Source organism: Babylonia areolata, chromosome 16, assembly GCF_041734735.1.
Source record: "Babylonia areolata isolate BAREFJ2019XMU chromosome 16, ASM4173473v1, whole genome shotgun sequence".
Lineage (NCBI taxonomy): Eukaryota > Metazoa > Mollusca > Gastropoda > Neogastropoda > Buccinidae > Babylonia > Babylonia areolata.
The window spans coordinates 12,923,347-12,944,234 of NC_134891.1; the positions used below are offsets into that span (position 1 = coordinate 12,923,347).

The following is a 20,888-nucleotide window of genomic DNA, read 5'->3' on the forward strand; positions in this document are numbered from 1 at the left end:
ATGATTAGGATATATTAAGTTGATATTGTTTATGATGAGTAGGATATAATTAAGTTGATATTGTTTATGATGAGTAGGATATATTAAGTTGATATTGTTTATGATGAGTAGGATATAATTAAGTTGATATTGTTTATGATGAGTAGGATTTTATAACAAAGTCAGGTATTACCAAATGTAATGTGTCAGTCAGGATATACGACATACGAGACACATATAACTGGTGGTGGTGGTGGTGGTGGTGTGATGTGGTGTGGTGGTGGTAATGTGTGTGTGTGTATGTGTGTGTGTGTGTGTGTGTGTGTTGACGCATAGGAACGTACATGGTTCTAGTTGTACTTGCGTTAAAGGTGTCATTGTTGCCAGTCAGATGGCTATTTCCATTATATTTGTCATCCTTATCAACATCGTCATCACGCTGTCATGCGCGCACGCACTTACACACACGCATACACAGGTGCATCTACCTATCTACCAAAACGCACACACACACACACACACACACACACACACACACACACATATATATATATATATATATATATATATATATATATATATATATATACACACACACACACACATACATACATACTTGCGTCTATACGCAAATTCCATACAAATAGAGAAAGAAAGAAAATCTTCGTAATTAACGGCTCAGCCTATACATGAAACCAAAACCGGTACGTACGTGATCAATATCCAAACAGTTGAACTGTCTTCTGTCTGCCAAACCAGCACTGGCATAGCCGTGTTATAATGTTCATTTGATGACAAAGAACAGCGACGCACATGCCCAGGTGTTTATGTTTATCCTCTGAATGGTGGAGCATGTTTCACAAAACATACCATGATGACGGAATGGCAGACTATCCACACATGTCAGCTTTCTCCAGGTTGCTCACAGTGTTCTTGTTGAAAACAGCCAGTAACACCAAGCCTGCTAGTCAGATCCTGTTAACGCCAACAGAAGAACCTGACTCGCTCTGTACGTTGAGAATCCGCGATCCGGAAAGAATCCTTCATCGTCACCAGTGATAAGCCTGCTGACATGCAGGATGTCGGCGGTTAAATTTAATGATAGTGCATTTCAGACTAATAAGCTCGAGAAATTCTCCATTTTCATTTGGGTACCAGAGTGAAAATGATTTTCAGACAAAGCACAGGCCATAGATAAGTGTGCATTAGTTTTATTGTGTGCATTGTTGAAAACATGGCAGTAATTTTGTTACTCCGTTATGTGTTCACTGCAAAGGACCTGCTCCGAAAAAAAATAAATGTTTTAATTAAGTTAACATCCCATATCCCACCCCTTCCTTCCTCCAGGTAATTTGATTTTGTTTTCTTTTGCGAGATTTACGGTAATGACTTTTGTCGTAACCGCTGTGATGTATTAAGCTTTAAGGACGTACTGGTAGCATGTAAACCTGATTATTAATCAGCCGGTGTATTTCGGCAGAAAGTGTCATTTACCATTCTCGTTTTAGAAACAGAACAGTGTCGCATTGACGGTATGTGCCTTGGATAATATTACATTGTAAGGTCTTCCAGCTTCGTTGAACATATGTTTGCAATTACATCCGTCCACTTTGCTCGAATTCTTCTCGAACAGTTACTTATTCGTTTACCATAACCATTGTTCCTGTCGTATGAAACTTGCCGTTTGCCAGGTACGTGTTGACGGTGCAGTAAGTCCTAGTTAATTTCTTGTGCCTATGACGATCGAAATCACAAGCGGACGATGGCTATTCAGTGTGATCAGCTTATGTACTTATCGTTGCACTTGGTCTGAGTGAGGAAACAGGCAAGGTTTGTGGTATCCAAGCGGGCTGTATAAGAGTATTTTGACTTGTGAGTAATATCCAACAGGTTAAAAAAAAACACACAAAAAACTTGAGGCGGTCACTTCTGCCGCGAAGCAGTAGTGTTCATGGGCCTTTAAAAAAAGCTATGTGGTTTCTGTCCACAGCTCACAGTGTCAGTGAAACTTGCCATCATAATGTAATCTCTCTCGGTACTTTTATTACTTTCTTTTTGCTACACACACACACACACACACACACACACACACACACACACACAGTACGTATATTGCACGCACATTCACACACTATCACGCATGCAAGGCACTCAAGCAATCGCGCGCGCACACACACACATACGAGCGCATGCTCGCGCGTGTGTTTATGCACTCACTCACTCACTCAAACACACTGAAACGTTAAATTAAGAGACAGATATGTCTAAACCTTTATTGCTGTTGAGTTTCATACACCACGTATGTGTCGACAGGTTTACATAGTGCATTTCATCGACTGAACTTACAGTCCTATTAACTAGAAGCCAAAATTGTATCAATGTGTGAAGTTGCTATAATAAGAACATGAAACAAGAAATATCACAATTCAGGCAAAATCACCAGTCATTTATAATCCATTGGTTTTGGCACAAGAATAGTCCTTTCAGCTACATCAGACAAAGCATTATTTGGTATGAACTATATCATAAAGCATACGGGAATCGTGAATACTTACTTTCAGACAGTTTTTAAATTATTCAAAAAGTTCACAGAGAGAGAGAGAGAGAGAGAGAGTTGTTAACATTTCTCAGACCAAGTCGCATTTAAACCAGTCATTCCATGAAGTGTACAAAAACTTCACTTCACAAAATACTTTATGCAGTTTAATCATGTTCAATGTTTCGGCTTAAAAGTTTTACTAAATGAATAAATAGAATAATTCACAACTGCTGCTGCTACTACTACAAACTGATTACAGATTACAGCACACATTTTTTAAAAAATACAAATTTGCCTTTCATGAAAACGAGACTGCCAGTTGTACAATTATGTCATTGTCCCCACATGTGAGATCATCGATCAATAGCTCTCTGTGATGCCTCAACCTGATATCCAGATATCACAGTCATTGAGGTTAAGTCAACGGTTATCAAATAATTTCCATCCATACACTGATATTTCTATCTGTAAAATGCGGTCGTTGGCTGTGGGTTATGGCATAAAGAAAACAACAAGAGAGAGAGAGAGAGAGAGAGAGAGAGAGAGAGAGAGAATTTATTCAATAAGGTCATGGCCCGTCATGAAGGGAGTACAGTGAACAAAAAAATTAATAATTCACAACAATACAGGCATACTACTAACAGTGCACGGCAGTAAATGATCAACTGCAAACTGAAAATACACAATAAATCAACTACATAGGCTAATGCATTGCGTATTTTAAATGCTTTACACAAGTAAATAGCAAACTGTTTTATAACCGTTTCCTTTGTCGATGACATCAGCAAAACAAGTCCAAATAAATCTGAGCGTGTGTGATATTTTTATGGAATTAACTGAGAGAGAGAGAGAGAGAGAGAGGAGGAGGAGGAGGAGGAGGAGGAGGAGGAGGAGGAGGAGGAACTTCAGAAAAAATTCATCAGTTTCTTATTTCTGGATCTTCACTAAATTGTGTCGTTATTTCCTGCGAAAAACTTTACCACTGCAGTCAGTGTGTCACCACAGTATCTTGAACTGGGTTCATTGCAGCCATTTTCTTGGGAGGCCTAATCAATGTAGGATTCTTCAAACAATTTTTTTTTAAACTTGTCGGCGATATTTAAACGCAAAACATTGCCTGGGATGTTATCCCATGACAATGCTTTACACAGGCAGAGACACACATACACAGAACGCGTAATACACACACACACACACACACACACGTACGCACGCACGCGCGCGCGCGCGCACGCACACTCACACACACACACGAGTATGGTCATGACAGCAATGTCATTTAACGGCGTATCATGTTTTTTTGCCAGTACGATGTGAATACCAGCCTCCCCCTCCCAAACAATGATTTCGGAAATCGTAACCCAGTCAAGATTCAGTTTGCGCGCCATATGTTTACAGCTTCAGCCGCGTACCATGTCATGCAATTTCATGTCGAGGAGTACATCGTATTGTGGGGATTTGTCCGTGCAAGACGGGCGTGCCAGTTCTTTGCGAACAGGTTGTAACATTGTGCGGCGTCTGGACTCCGACAGAACATGACTGCGTTATCTGAAAGAGACGTTATGAGGCCTTGGTTGACACACACAACAGACCTTGACTGGATTCGTGTTGCAGCAATATTAAGATTACAACGAACACTGACGCATGCGTATGAATAATAGGGAATGAATAATAGGGACTTTGTTAACCTTGGTTTGAACAGATAATTATGGATGTCTTCCGGATCGTTACCAATTGTGGAACACACACACAGACACACAGAGAGACGCGAGCACGTTCTGCTGTCACCAGATAAGACTTCCGTGAGAAATCTGGATTTTATACCACAATGCTACTGTTAAGCAGTTGAAAATCGAAACGTAAGTGCATAATGGCTGTGTACAACTCAATGCATCGCTGATGTAATTACATTTAGCTGGAACATTTGTATACATAATTATTGCATTCTTTGAGGGATCGATAATGCTTTTTAATGGAACAAACTCAATTGTGTATTTGAATGCTATTATCGTAAACATTCTTTTGGTTATGCTTTATAACGTGTTTGCCATGCAAATTTCAGAAAACCCTTCACCGATCGGTTTGTCCTGGGGAAAAACTGCGTTTTGGAAAAAAAAGTCATTTGTTGAGCTTTTTTTTATTTTTATTACCAATAATCATTTGTCATGTGTTATAAAATAAGAGTGACATTTAAGGAAGCGAAATAAAACGGATATCATTCTTACCGCCTTCCGTATGGTCAGTTTTTGTACAAAGCAAGTAGATTTACGTTTTCTTACTCGGTGATGGCAATGCGTTGATGACATTAGTGAAAGACACAAGTGATATAAAAAGTTTTTTCATATTCTTGCTGTCTTCTTATATTTAAAAAAAATATTTCTAGGAAAGATGGATACATGAATTGAGATAGATAATTTAACTAATAATTTTTTTTATTTAATATTCTTAAACAGCTTGGTAAATGACTAAATCAGAGATAAATAAATGAAAGCAAAATAAATAAATTGGTGGGTAAAGACTTCAAGGTACAGACCAGAACCATTGCTGGTTGTGAAATGGCACAATATTGTATCAGCCGTCACAGCGTGTCAACTGTGGGAAATAAGAATATTCAATTGTTCGCTACATATGCCATCAAAGCCAGTCACATCAGTCTGTTCCTTTTCAGTTGTCACATTTTGGTTTAGTCTGTGCTTTGACTGCAAGACAAAACGGTTTATTTACTAATTCATTTCAAGTGCAGATGGTATCGATTTTTCTCCACATGAAAGGCAAACAAATTCGTTCCTTAAATATTCGCGGTTCCGATAACCATCGTTTTTTGTTTTTTTTATTCCAATGGCCGCTTCATATGACTGGGTATGCACAGACATCTGAGAGCGTATTTGAAGCGCTGTCTGAAGATACAGAATATCAGTGTCTGTCTCATGTCTTCGAAAAGCTGTGGTAATGGTTGTCGGTCATATTAACCACCGAGAGGACCTTCACTGTCGGCTATTCAGACGATTCGCGGAGTTGGTCATTCAGCTTATTTGCGGGCGGCTGCTCTCCTGGGGGAGGCGGAGCTCCTGCCTTCTTCCTTCCCCTGTTTATCACTGTCGGAGCTGGTGGTCGGCTTCGTGTCACCAGCCTTCCTCTTCTCCTCTGCCCCCTTGTCTTTCCCGTCATCCGCTTTCTCCTTCTGTTGGTTGCTGCCCTCCTTGTCTCTCTGCTGGTTGCCCGTGCTGCCCTCCTTGTCTCTCTGCTGGTTGCCCGTGCTGCCCTCCTTGTCTCTCTGCTGGTTGCCCGTGCTGCCCTCCTTGTCTCTCTGCTGGTTGCCCGTGCTGCCCTCCTTGTCTCTCTGCTGGTTGCCCGTGCTGTCCTCCTTGTCTCTCTGCTGGTTGCCCGTGCTGTCCTCCTTGTCTCTCTGCTGGTTGCCCGTGCTGTCCTCCTTGTCTCTCTGCTGGTTGCCCGTGCCGTTCTCCTCGTACTTGTTCCACGGCGTTCCTGGCTGGCCGTCTTTTCTGTGGGTGGGGCTTTCCCCAGATTGTGTTCTCCATGCCACAGTCTGTCTGCTTTGTGGCGTCACGCTACGAGACCGTGACGTTCGGCTGGCACCATCTGAACCCGGGCGCTCTCTGCTCTCACCGATCAGAGGTAGGGGACTGAATTTCCCCAAGGCCAGACGTTTCCCTTCAGTCCTCAGAGCTCTGTTTTCAGCTAGGCTCCTCCTCTTGTCCTCGTTCAGTCTGACCTTTTGATCGCGCAGGACACGGTTCTCGGACTCCAGTTTCTGGGATCGTATAGCCAGGCGCCTTTTCTCTGTCTCCATTTTCTGCAGGTCTTTCTTCATCAGAACCCGGTCTGATGATAACCGTAAGTTCTCAGACTTTACGGCCATGATGACGTTGGTTCCGCTGTTGCGGACCTCTTTGCGGAGCGAGGTGTTGGCGGCAGACAGCTTCTGGTTGTCTCTGGTCAGCTTGGAGTTGCGGTTGTCCAGTGTCCTGTTGCGGTGGGACAGAGAGGCCAGTCTGTCCCGAGCCTGTTGGATCTCCGACAGCAAGTCACGGTTCTCCTCTGTGACTTTCTGGTACTGTTTCTCCAGCTCTCTCCTGTCCTCCTGGCTTTTGCGGACCGTTTGGTCCAGCCACTGGCGGTCCGACTCCAACGTGTTCTTCTCCAGCTCCAGATTTCGGCGGTGCTGTTCCAGTCTGAAGAGGGACCGCTGCTGCTCTTCAGCCGTTCTGCTCAGGCGTTGTGCTTCTTCCGCGGCGGCCTTCTTTTCTTTTTTCAGGGTCTTGATTTTGGACTTCACCTCATCGATCTTCTCCAGAAGAAGCGACGGGAGGCGGGGTGAGGCGTTCGTGTCCAGCTGAAAACGATAGTCAGAGGATTGTTGGGGGACTGGTGAGTGTTGCGACAAGGGGGGAGGTGCCGCTGTTTGGAACTATTTAATTTGTGAACACTCTTAAACCAGAGCATATACACGTGCATGTCTCTTCTTCACCATCACTACCTTATTCGTCACCACTTATCATCACCAACATGATCTACAAACCCTACAATCTGTATGGTGTCTGTCTGTATCCTGTTCGGTCGTCTGTTTGTCTGTATGTGTCATTTCTTTTCGGTATTTTTTTTTTTCCAAAACGAAGTCGAGGCACCGAGCCTGAGTGATTAGTGAGCTGGAGTTTCTTCCAGAAGGTGCATGGTTTCGAATCCCTGCAGGATCTGGTATTAATAGGTGGAGGCGTTTTCTTTCCAACTGCCTTGTTCAGACCTGCCATCGCCTCATTTCCCCTCCTGTGTAGGCACACAGAATATAATATACGCACGTAAAATCTCGTGTTCATGTTCGGTAGGTATGGAGACACAGATACACATATAGCATGCACAGGTGAACCTCTAGCCTTCTCGTCCCACGCTCATACCACCCACCAACACCCTTACCTTCCCACCTGCCCCACTCGCACACAAATAATACACCAGTACTGTACTAAAAGGTGAGTGAAATGATGACACACCATTGGGAAGGAGTAACAATTGTGGCTGCAGGTGGCGTGTCACAGAAGAAAAGTGATACACGGAGTGGGTGGTGGGAGAGGTTGGGGTGTGGGTGATGGGACAGTGGCGAAGGAGTGTGAGTAGTGGGGATGGTTGTCTTACGTCAAAAGCAGCGTAGCATTGCTTGATGCTCTTCAGCTCCTCCAGTTTACTCCTGAGTGAGCCCAGTATGTCGTCATGGTCTTCCCGTGTCCTCGGTGACGTATGTACCTCGCCGTATAGCAATGGGTCTATCTGTCGACATAACATGGACTGATTAATGAATTACTGATATTAGGCTTTATCATTAAAATTTAGTGTATTTGTGCATTTGAACGTGTAACAGAATGCGTAGCATGTGCATGTTCTTTTCGTCGAAATTATAATTCAGTGGCCCTGGTCACATTTTTGTTAAGCTTGAAAAGAGAGGGAAAATATGAAGATTTGGACTGGGGCATTTGGCATATAAAAACGTGTTTCAATGTACCTTTCCTTAGTGTGATGCACTCATACCAGTCAACCAACGCAACACATAGACACACACACACACACGCTCGCGTGCACTTATCCTACAAGGGAGAAGTGCTAATGAGGAAATGTCTAGCTCCGAATTCCCTTAAGTTGGAAATACTTCTTTATCGTTCTCTTAGTTTCTTGCTTCTAAATATTTTCTCGTGTGTTGTGCATTCGCCCGCGATTGCTATTTTACTCTCTTTTTCAGTTGCGCTCAGCCGTCATTTTGACAGCCAGTAGGTGAACATTTTCTGTTTTCTTCCTGCTTTTTCACACACACACACACACACGCACACACACACACACACACACACACACACACACACACAAACACACACACACATACACACTGAGGGGAGAGAGAGAGAAAGAGAGAGAGAGAGAGTACCAGTAGTAGTAAAAGTATATATACACACACACACACACACACACAAACACACATACACACACACACACACACACACACACACACACATATATATATATATATATATATATATATATATATATATATATATAATCTTTTCTCTTTTGAAGCATTTGAAGCAGCGTAGTTATATATCAGTATGTGCTTCAGGTCATCTTTCTTTTTTCAGCCTTAGTTTAAATAAAACATAATACTGTTTTCGTATTCTTCTGGGATTGAAAATAAAGTGACTCACGGACTGACGATGCAGTCACCTCATAACGGATGATTCAAGGAACTGGCACACTGACTGGTCAGTCAACGGATGATTCAAGGACCTGACAGACAGACTGACCAGTCAGCGGATGATTCGAGGACCTGACAGACTAACTGACCAGTCAACGGATGATTCAAGAACCTGACAGACTGACTGGTCAGTCACCTCATGACGGATGGTGATTCAAGGATCTGACAGACTGACTGGCCAGTCAACGGATGATTCAAGGACCTGGCAGACTGACTGGTCAGTCAACGGATGATTCAAGGACCTGGCAGACTGACTAGTCAGTCACCTCATGACGGACGATGATTCAAGGACCTGACAGATTGACTGGTCAGTCACCTCATGACGGACGATGATTCAAGGACCTGACAGACTGGTCAGTCACCTCATGACGGATGGTGATTCAAGGACCTGACAGACTGACTGGTCAGTCACCTCATGACGGATGATGATTCAAGGACCTGACAGACTGACTGGTCAGTCACCTCATGACAGATGATGTCCTGCAGCATTTTGTGCTCCTGGTCCAGCTGGGCTGCCGCACGATGATCCGGAACGTTGACACGGTTGGCTTTTTGCGTCATTTCCTTTTCCACCACTGACGTCATCCTGTCCAGAATGACGTCTCTCTGACGTTCCGAAATGCGTACCGTCAGCATGGCCAGCGCCATCTTTCGTTTCATACCTGTGGAGATTGAAACAAAATATGACAGGATCTTTCTTGCGATAGTTGTAGAGAATGAAAAATAAATTAACGCGGTTTTCTCGGTAGTGGCATATTTTAGCGTCCTAAATTCTGGGACCTATTTAAACGACTAATTTCGTGTGTTTTGCAATGGAGGCATATGAGAAAATGACCTGTTGTATGTCCGACCTTTATAATAATTTTTTTTTAAACTAGGCGCAATACGACGCGAAATGACCCATAACATGAACCCGAACGACACTTGTCTTCTCGAGCCGCCATGTTTTTGTTTGCCTTTTCATGGTTTACGGGGCCAAGACATGAAGAGCAAGACGGCGGCACGTTCGTTCGGTGACTGAATCCAAAACTGAGTAAAACAACCCTCAGAATAGAGTAGAAAACCACTGAAAATGAGTTGCAACATCTACTAATGGTCATATCATTTATAATCTATGCGCGAAAATCGCTGGTAAAATAGGTTCCTGAATTCAGGACACAAAAATTGGACTTTACCATCTTTCCTCCTATACTTGGGAATAAGAAAATAAACAAAACCAAAATAAAAACGAAGGAAAGGAATAGAAGAACGAGTGTGGGCAGTGAATATAAAATAAAACAAAGTGATGATAGCTAAAGCGCCTCTAACCTGAGCCACTGCGCGCACATGTGTGATACACGTGTATTTTTTGTACACCATTATGTTGTCAAATCTGACATTGAAGAGAGGTCGATTTGGTAACAGCTGTGATGACGACAATGGACACCACGACAGTGATAATGATGATAAAGATGCCGGCGTTAGATGCTGTCCGTATGTCGCCTGTGAGGTGAGTATGAAAGTATGATATGTAATGAAGGGGTGAACAAAGTTTTCTTTGAAGTCGACCTGTTGTCGTGTCCAGATAATAGCGGTGGCGTCAACATAATGATTATTTCACTACCTTTGCCAACTTTCTTGATCCTTTGCTCTTCGTCCTTGACCCCTTGTTGAAGCCTAACGGCCAGCCACTCATAATCAGGCTGCAGGGCGTTCACCAAGGCGTCGAAGGCATCGTCATTTTTGTTGACCAGCAGATCCAGCATCTTTTTTATGTGCCCCTTCTTAGTGCCCTTGGCCTGGAAAAATAGTACGATCTGCATTTAGAGCAAAGTTTGCTTTTTGAAGTTGTAAATGTATATTTGGTTTGTCTGCAGCAACCGTGCATTTTATGAACGGCAGTCGTCTTGTTTTGACAGTCATGCTAAGTTGTTGTTTTTGTTGTTTTGATTTTTGTTGTTGTTTTTTTTCATTTAGGAGGACACGGGAACTTTTTTCTATCAGAAAAGATGTACGTATGTGGATAAGCTTTTGAATACATGATTGAAATAACAGTACATATAATACATAATTATTTTGCATAATAATTTTGGTCACTACCCTACACTACACTACGGTTGAAAAAGAACTGAAGGGAAATGGCTCTACTTGGAGGAAGTTTGTGTTGCTAAAAGTAAATGCACAAGATAACAAGGTAACAGTAGAGATCTTTGGTGGTGGCCTTAATTACCACAAGGCATGAGGAGGATTAAGATAAGATAAGACTGCCATACATTATCGGCACTGCAATATACCACACTACATTACACTGCACGAGAGGCACAGAATGATACGGCAATAATCAACCGACAGGATCAAACGACAGCATTTTGATGAAAGCAAAGGAAGTAGTAAGAAAACGAGACAGCGTGTTGTTCTAATCAACTGAATGTTTTGTTCTTTCAAAAATACTCATAATCATAATGTCTGTTACATCATAACTTTAGGCATAAGATGATATACAAAGAAAGCTACAAGCAAGGTAACATTATTAATCAGAAACATTACTGGTATACTTTATATAATCATTTAGTTCACTATAACAATGTATGCAATGCACAATTTAACATCAAAATTTTACTTTGAGGTTAGACTGACGACCTGCGTCGCATTAAATTAGTAACTTTTTTAGTTGTGTCTTTCCAACAATAGATGAGATAACGTTAAGGATTACGGTGTAAGCTTTAACTCTCAGCTTACTTATTTGCAATGTTCGATTTTGCAGTTGATGTGACGATGGCAAAACAATACTCGGACTTTGTAGACGATATTGTGTCACAAAAAGCAAGAGGATAGCGCACAGCTGTACCTCAAAATTCCTTTGTGAAACTCTTTGCTTAAATAAGGTGGTTACAAAATGAAACAAATGTCTGAGAAGGGAAGGAAAGGTTAGTGTGTGGTGTTTACATGCGGCATTTGTAATTAACAAGGCCCTTAAAAATGAAACCTTCTTTGAAGTGCTAACACACTAGAGGTGAAGCTCACGCACTTACAAGAACATTGTTTTCAGCACCCACACTTGCGAACACATACACACATACACAGACACACACAGGCACTCACTCATACACACACACACATGGAGCAGTAGTAGTAGTAATAGTAGTAGTAGAAAAAACAACATCAGCACCATATATAATAACAATTCTTGACATATTCCAATACACACACACACACGCGCGCGCGCGGAGAGAGAGAGAGAGAGAGAGTATTTCGAGTAGTAGTAAAAGTAGGGTGATGGCGGAGACAGAGAGATACATACAGTCTCTCTCTCTCTCTCTCTCTCTCTCTCTCTCTCTCTCTCTCTCTCTCACACACACACACACACACACACACACACACACACATACACACCAGCGGATGATCAGACAGACAGACGGACACAAACATGACAGAGCCAGAGACGGATACAACAACAAAACAGTGCAGCCCATACATAAAGGCCAACACACACAACAAAACAGTGCAGCCCACACGTAAAGGCCAAGCCACATCAACAAAACAGTGCAACCCACACATAAAGGCTAACACACAACAAAACAGTGCAACCCACACATAAAGGCCAACACACAACAAAACAGTGCAACCCACACATAAAGGCCAACACACAACAAAACAGTGCAACCCACACATAAAGGCTAACACACAACAAAACAGTGCAACCCACACATAAAGGCCAACACACAACAAAACAGTGCAGCCCACACATAAAGGCCAACACACAACAAAACAGTGCAACCCACACATAAAGGCCAACACACAACAAAACAGTGCAGCCCACACATAAAGGCCAACACACACCAGCAAAACAGTGCAGCGTACACATAAAGACCAACACACACCACAAAACAGTGCAGCCCACACATAAAGGCCAGCACACACCAACAAAACAGTGCAGCGTACACATAAAGGCCAGCACTCATCAACAAAACAGTGCAGCCCACACATGAAGGTCAATACACAACAGTGCAGCCCACACATAAAGGTCAGCACAACGTATAACCCCCCCCCCCCCCCCCCCCCCAAAAAAAAAAAAAAAAAAAAAAAAAAAAAAAACACAAAAAACACAACAACAGTGCAGCCCACATATAAAGGCCACCACATGACAACAAAACAGTGCAGCCAACACACAACAACAAGAAGTGCAGCCCACACATAAAGGCCAACACACATCAACAAAACAGTGCAGCCCACACATAAAGGCCAGCACAGACACAACAAAACAGTGCAGCCCACACATAAAGGCCAACACACAACAAAACAGTGCAGCCCACACATAAAGGCCAACACACAACAAAACAGTGGTGCCTACACATAAAGGCCAACACACAACAAAACAGTGGAGCCTACACATAAAGGCCAACACACAACAAAACAGTGCAGCCTACACATAAAGGCCAACACACACACACACAACAAAACAGTGCAGCCTACACATAAAGGCCAACACACAACAACAAAACAGTGCAGCCTACACATAAAGGCCAACGCACACACACAACAAAACACTGCAGCCCACACATAAAGGCCAGCACACACCATCAAAACACTGCAGCCCACACATAAAGGCCAGCACACACCAACAATACAGTGCAGCATACACATAAAGGCCAACACACACCAACAAAACAGTGCAGCCCACACATAAAGGCCAGCACACAACAAAACATAGCAGCCCACACATAAAGGCCAGCACACATCAACTAAACAGTGCCACCCACACATAAAGGCCAACCGACCTAATGACTAATTGGGCTGTCTGCTTGGGCCAAGCAGCATCGCCTGTGACTGCAGAGACCAATGCGAGAGAAACAGTCTCTGTCACATGTGTAAACTGATGCTGGTCTGTTGGCTGCCGTCCCATTTCTGTGATCTCGCTTTTCCGCTGCAGCAGCTGACAGTTTGTCCTCACCAGTCCGTAGTTTATTCTTGAGAGTGCTTCTCCAGCTGTTGCGGTCATCTGCAAGGTCCTCCCAGGACTCAGTGTTGATTTTAAGCGCCTTCATGTCACGTTTGCAAACGTCTTTGTATCTCTGCTGTGGGCGGCCGATGTTTCTCTGCCCCGTGGTGAGCTCTCCATAAAGGATGTCTTTTGTGATGCGACCATCTTCCATGCGGCGATCGTGGTCCAGCCAGTGAAGCTGACGCTGTCTCAGCATGGTATACATGGTGGGGAGGCCAGCGCGAGTCAGGACTTCAGTGTTTGTCATCTTGTCTTGCCAGAAGATGCTGAGTATGCACTGTAGGCTTCTCAGGTGGAAGGTATTGAGCCTCTTCTCCTGACGAGCATGTGTGGTCCACGCCTCACTGCCATACAGCAAAGTGCTGAGGACGCAGGCGTTGTATACAGCCATCTTTGTCTTCGTGGTCAACTTGGGATTTATCCACACTCTTTGTGTGAGGTGGGCTAGTGTTGTGGCTGCCTTCCCGATCCTCTTGTCGATCTCGGTGTCAAGGGAGAGGTTGTTGGCGATGGTGGACCCAAGGTAAGTGAATTCATGGATGGCTTCAAGATCGTAGTCATCAATGGTGATGGCTGGTGGAGATGGTGTGTCTTGGCCTAGGACGTTTGTCTTCATGAGACTGATGGTCAGACCGAAATCTTTGCAGGCCTGGGAGAAGCGGTCCATTAGTGACTGCAAGTCCCGCTTGGTGTGGGTCACAACTGCAGCATCGTCGGCAAAGAGCATGTCTCTGATGAGGGCTTCGCGGGCCTTTGTCCTTGATCTGAGGCGGGTGAGATTGAAGAGCCTGCCATCTGATCTGGTCTGCAGGTAGATCCCTTCTCGCGCTCTGCTGAACGCATGCCTCAGGAGAAGAGCAAAGAAGATTCAAAATAGGGTGGGAGCGAGGACGCAGCCTTGTTTGACACCGTTGCGTACGTCGAAGGGCTTGGAGAGGTTACCATTAAACTGCACCATCCCTTTCATGTTGGAGTGGAAGGACTCAATCAGGCTGTGCAGTTTGGGGAGGGGCGGGGGTGGTGGTGGTGGTTGGTGGTGGGTGGGCAGCCGATCTTTCGAAGAGCCCTGAAAAGGCCGTCTCTGCTGACTAGGTCAAAGGACTTGGTGAGGTCAATGAATACAACATACAGAGGCATCCTCTGCTCCCTGCACTTCTCCTGGATTTGGCGAAGGGAGAAGATCATGTCTACTGTGGATCTCCATGCTCAGAAACCGCACTATGATTCCGGGAAACGCGTTCGGCCAGTTTCTGCAGGCGGATTAGAAGGACCCGAGTGTAAACTTTGCCTACAATGCTGAGAAGCGAGATGCCTCTGTAGTTGTTGCAGTCGGTCCTTTCGCCCTTGTTTTTGTATAGGGTGATGATCTTGGCGTCCCTCATGTCCTGCGGTACAGCTCCCTCATTCCAGCTCCGACAGAGGACTGTGTGCAGAGGATGCGGAAGGGTAGTCCTGCAGTGTTTAATGAGGCCTGGGGGAATTCCGTCGCTGCCCGGTGCCTCGCCTGATGTCAGGATGTTAATGGTCTTGCTGAGTTCATCCTCAGTAGGCTCTGCGTCAAGTTCTTCCATGACCGGCATGCACTTGATGGCATCAAGGGCGGAGTTGGACACCATGTTTTCTGTGGAGTAGAGGTCGGAGTAGTGTTCCGCCCATCTCTCCATCTGCTGGCTAGGATCGTTGATTACTTGCTGTGTGTTGGTCCCGGTGTCTTCTTGATGCCATCATACATCCCTCGGATATTGCCTCTTTCAGCAGCATTCTGTATCTCTTCACTGAGCTCTGTCCAGTACTCATTTGCACATCGCCTGGCATTAAGCTGAACCTTACTCCTGGCGGCCCTGAGGATTTGCAGGTTCTTCTCACTGGGTGACCGTTTGTACTCGGTGAGTGCAGCGCACTTGGCCTCAATAATGGGAGTCATCTCTGATGATTTGGCCTCAAACCAGTCGTTGGACTTCGCGGTTTTCTCCCCAAAGGTGGCCATAGCAATGGGGTGCATGGTGTCTCGTAGCGTTTCCCATCTTTCTGTGGCAGAGTCTCTGGGCTGCAACGCATCGAATTCTCTCTCAAAGGCCTCTGCAAACTGTTCTACAAGGTCTGGCTGAGACATCTTGCTGACGTCAGTGCGAGAGTTCCCTTGTTTCTTTGAGTAGTGGAACTTCTTTGGCTGCAGTCTGATCTTGCAGCATACCAGAGAGTGGTCCATGTCGCAGTCTGTGCTGTGGAAAGAGCGAGTGTGAAGAAGGTTTTTGATGGCAGCTGGTCTTACTAGGATCAGATCCAGTTGGTGCCAATGTTTTGAGCGCAGGTGCCTCCAGGAGACTTTGTGTTGGGGCTTCGTCCTGAAGGAGTTGGCGATGCACAGTTCATGGCAGGCACAAAACTCAAGTAGTCGCTGTCCGTTCTCGTTCATTTTCCCCACTCCAAAGGAACTGAGACAGGAGGGCCACGAATCGTTGTCTGCACCCACTCTGGCATTGAAGTCGCCCAGGAGAACAAGTTGTTCTGTCCTGGGGATGTTCCCTATGGTTGATGGGAGATTTTCGTAGAACTCATCCTTGGCGTCTGGAGAGGCGGGCAGAGTTGGAGCATATGCGCTGACGAGAGTGACATAGCCTTCGGAGGTGTTGAGGCGGAGAGTCAGGAGTCGTTCTGAACCGCCGCTGCCTGGTTTGATCATGTTCAGCAGGCTGTTCCTGATTGCAAAGCCTACTCCGTACTCTCTTGGGGCATCAGAGCTCTTTCCTTGCCAGAAGAAGGTGTAGTCCCTCTCCTTTAGTGTTCCTGAGTCAGCCAGCCGTGTTTTCTGCAGAGTGGCAATGTCCACATTTATTCTCTTTGGCTCGCTGTTTATGACAGCCGTCTTTCTGGCGTCACTGATGTCTTGCAGATCTTGGGAGAGCCCAGGCATCATTGTCCGGACATTCCAGCAGGCCAGTTTAATTGTTGATCCGTTTCTTGAAGTTTTCATTTTGCCTGGTGCGGAAATTAACAACCTGCTTGTCGGATATTCTCCTAATCTTCATACACCCATAGAAGAAGGCAGGTCGTGGCGGGACAGCACCTAATCGGCTGGGGGCTGCCCAGCTTGGGCGGGCGGTAGCTGTCCAGTGGGACGCGAGGGTCCCCACACCGTCAAAAGCAACCCCTGGCGTCGGCTCTACGCCAATTGAGCGCTAATTTATAACCGGTAACTGTTACTTCACGTGTTGTTCCGACGCTAGTGCTAGTAGCGAAGCTGGAGTGTCATCTCCAGGTTGTATGTTTGTGGATGGATGGACGGATATAAGCCTGGGCAATGTAATATGGAAGACAGGCTGTTGCCCATGCAGCTTGTCCCCCCTCTCCACCTCGCTGACAGATCCAAAGGAACAGCAAGGCTGTTACGTTTTGGTGCCAACGCGGTCGCAGGAGCTGCCGGAAAGTGACAAAGTTTGCCATCCAACCGCCTTAGGGTCCCTGCAACGGATTTTCTGTCAGGTTTTACTCCCTGAACTAGGTGGCCTCAGGTAGCTTTCCAGAGCTGGTGCTCTTTGATGGGTCATAAACAGTGCAGCCCACACATAAAGTCCAAAACACAACAACAGAACAGTGCAGCCCACACATAAAGGCCAACACACAACGACAAAACAGTGCAGCCCACACTTAAAGGCCAACAAAACAAATGACAACAAAACAGCGCAGCATACACATAAAGGTCATCACACACCAACAAAACAGTGCAGCATACACATAAAGGCCAACACACAACAACAAAACAGTGCAGCCCACACATAAAGGCTAACACACAACAACAAAACAGTGCAGCCCACACATAAAGGCTAACACACAACAACAAAACAGTGCAGCCTACACATAAAGGCCAACATACAACAAAACAGTGCAGCCTACACATAAAGGCTAACACACAACAACAAAACAGTGCAGCCTACACATAAAGGCTAACACACACTAACAAAACAGCGCAGCGTACACATAAAGGCCAACACACAACAACAGAACAGTGCAGCCCACACATAAAGGCCAACACACAACAACAGAACAGTGCAGCCCACACATAAAGGCCAACACACAACAACAGAACAGTGCAGCCCACACATAAAGGCCAACACACAGTAAAGAAAAAAAAAAGCGCCGCCCACACATGAAGGCCAGCATACAGTAAAAAAAACAAAAAACAAACAAACAAAAAGAAACAAAACAAAACAAAACGAAACCCAGTGTTGCCCACAAATAAAGCCCAACGCACAGCAAAAAAGAAAAACCCAGTGCAGCCCACACTTAAAGGCCACCACACAGCCGCACCCACCGACCTGAATGTCCTCCTGCTCGTGATGTGTGAAGAGGTGTTGGAGGTCCGGCCACACCCTGTCCGGGTCCACACTGTCCTCTATGGCCAGATGGTAGGTCAGCAGGGTGCTCTGCTGGATGGCGCCCATCCCGTCCCCCTCACCGTCCTCCTCTCTTGTCTTCCTCACCCCCTCCTCACCATCCATGTCGTCGTGTGGCGGAGGATGGTCTTTGGGGAAAGTCGTCTTGGATCCTCTCCTTCCGTCTCTTCTTTGGGACATGGTTATTGAACTGACAGCAGTTTGTGTTTATGAGGCTGCCCTCGTGATTCTTGTTAGTAAGAAAAACACACTGATTACAAGGCAGACGTTATGAGAAAACATGCTGTCTAACGACACCTTAAGTGTCATCTTTTTCATTTCTCGTTCAGGTGGTGTCTTTCTAAGTGGTCAATCGGGTCATTTATGAAATAGTATACACGAGGAATTATCATTCCTTCAGTATTAATCAGCTTTCATTCATAAACACGGTTCACAGATACTTCAAAACAAGAAAAGAAAAAAAAAGAAAAGACGTTGCTTGCTTGTTCCGGCTGTGTGTGACCCACTTGCGATCCAACTGACGTCGACAGAGACGAACATAGAACCATCGCTTATTTATGCTCTTTAACACCTTACTTGTTCAACACATGCCCATCACGAGGTATGACGCTGTGCGGGGATACCCAGGTATGTGGCAGACACACAAATGTGGGCCATCCAAGGTGCAGTTACGGGCACTTTGGCTTGTTTCTCTGTCGTCAGGTCCATACCGTGTCCCAGAGACCCACTCCCGTCATTCCCAGCACTCGGCGGCGAATCTTCAAATCCAGACCGCATTTTTGTGAGTGGAGAGGGGAGAGCCGTGGTGATTCCTGTGTGAGAGGTGAAGTGTTTTCACCATGACTACGATCCTGTGGCGTGCAGGAAGCCTGCCTTGATCGCTCCCTGTTGTCAATCAACACATGGTATCGGTCCTGGGGCTGCTTATGACAGATGGCTGCCTGTTCACCCTTACCTCACTTTCCCTCTTGTCTGCGCTGTTTATTGCTGCGCCACTTCAATCGGGACCACATTATCTTTCAGCGCGATCGCAGCGCCGATTCGTCGGCTAGGGCTGTACAGAGCCATTGGTATTTCGTGCAAGCAAAATCACTCGCGTTCACACACAGACACACACACACACACACACATACACACGCACACGAGTCATGCCTTTCATATATCGTTTGTACCATTTCAGAGTCAAAATAAAAACGATTCTTCTGTACCGTTGATCACAGAACTATGAATATCTGTGGGATATCTCGGAAACACTGACATAAAAAAATGACTTCGGAACTTGACCAGTTTCGAAAGAAAAACACCGGTGTAAAAGTGATTATGTGATGCTGAACGGCAGTATACATGTGATTCATTTATATGTATTATTCATGTTCTTCACGACGTTGACTTCTGTCAGCATACAGAGCAGCACTGTGTAGACATAAGGCGTCAGTTGAGAACCATGGCCACTTGTCTGAGACTGGGGGACAGCATACAGGGACACCACAGTCCAAGTGGCTTTGTCATAAGGAGCAATCTCGGTTTCAAACCCGAATATCCTTAAGTTGCTGTTGCTCTGAAAGAATCTGAGTGCTTGTGGTTTTGTTATGATAAGCAAACTAAGAGTCATTCCCATGTCTCCCTAGCTTGATATTACCTTGATGAGATTAGAGCGCAAGTTCGTACTTTTGGACAAATCACAAACTAGATAAGAGATAACATGTGTAAAAGTGTTGTCTGTATACAGTCTAGTCAATAACTTAAACGAATCTTAACGAAAACCATTTTGCGGGCAAATACATTATTCATAAATACGCTAACGCTATCTGCCTCTCTGTCTGTCTGTGTCTGTGTGTGTGTGTACCGTGCGTGTGTGTGTGTGTGTGTATGTATGCGCACGCGCGTGCGTGCAAATGTGCTTAGATGAGTGAGTTAGTGGCGCTGCATAAGATTAAATGCAATGAGATCCCAGAAGTTGACAGCTCCGTGGTGTGTCGATACCGCCTTACAGATTTGCTATCGACACCGTACGCGATCAAGCCATCTTTGTAGTCATCTGTACTCGCGCTACAACCTTCAGGTGATTTCAGACAGTCACATAAGACTTCTGAATTGTCTGCAACTGTTGGGGCAAGCAGTGAATGTGTGGGGGTGGGAGGGATGGGAGGGTGGGAGGATGGTGGCAGAAGTATAATAAAAGTGGTTCATCCTCACCAATAAACTATCCTGACACTTTCACACTTGCGATCGTCGCGAGTTTTTCCGTTGATTACATTACGAAACAGAACATGAGCGGAGACAAAGAATCTTCACAACTAACTCCCCGTGACCCTGACTTGAAGAAAACTAAAGTTGGCAAGATCGATCAGTCTGATCGATGGGGTATGTGAGTTCCTGACCAGGAATCACTACGCGCACATAAAACAACCAACGAAATTCTGCAGAGAATTGCACTTTGATTGGGAAAATAAGTGCACTCACGGAGGGAAATTAAATGTTTTCAGACTATCGCGACAAGCTTTCAGGAGCAGCTAGAATTTCAGATAGAGATATAATTTGTGGCGAGAAAGCCACACATTGGATTCACCCCAAATCAATTGTACCAACATGTCAGTATGCCGCACCTTTACCTGGTAAAAGAACTCACGAACACATTGTCGTGCATGCTCTCTTGCACGCACACAAGCTCGCACACACACACACACACACACACACACACTCGCACGCATGCACGCACACACACATACAGTTACACGCACGCAC

At 45.1% G+C, this 20,888-nt stretch overlaps 2 protein-coding genes across 2 annotated transcripts in view; one reads left to right on the forward strand and one right to left on the reverse strand.

The window, feature by feature from the left end:
- The window catches only part of LOC143291168 (uncharacterized), a 184,891-nt gene that overhangs the window by 17,665 nt on the left and 146,338 nt on the right, over positions 1-20,888 (forward strand). The window lies entirely within an intron of this gene.
- LOC143291166 (uncharacterized) lies at positions 2,233-19,103 on the reverse strand. Its single transcript, XM_076600869.1, has 5 exons — positions 18,066-19,103; positions 10,372-10,546; positions 9,231-9,430; positions 7,667-7,798; positions 2,233-6,872 (listed from the first exon to the last, which is right to left on the reverse strand). Exons 1-5 carry the CDS (start codon positions 18,321-18,323, stop codon positions 5,547-5,549), a joined length of 2,091 nt encoding a protein of 696 aa, XP_076456984.1. The 5' UTR covers positions 18,324-19,103; the 3' UTR covers positions 2,233-5,546.

What these genes read in the sequence shown, in the direction of transcription:
- LOC143291166 (XM_076600869.1), bottom strand. Translation starts at nt 18,323, where the DNA reads ATGTCCCAAAGAAGAGACGGAAGGAGAGGATCCAAGACGACTTTCCCC. An exon ending in ACGAGCAGGAGGACATTCAG is followed by an intron (nt 10,547 to 18,065) that starts GTCGGTGGGTGC and finishes CTATTTTTCCAG; the next exon opens with GCCAAGGGCACTAAGAAGGG. An exon ending in AGGACATCATCTGTCATGAG is followed by an intron (nt 7,799 to 9,230) that starts GTGACTGACCAG and finishes TTATGTCGACAG; the next exon opens with ATAGACCCATTGCTATACGG.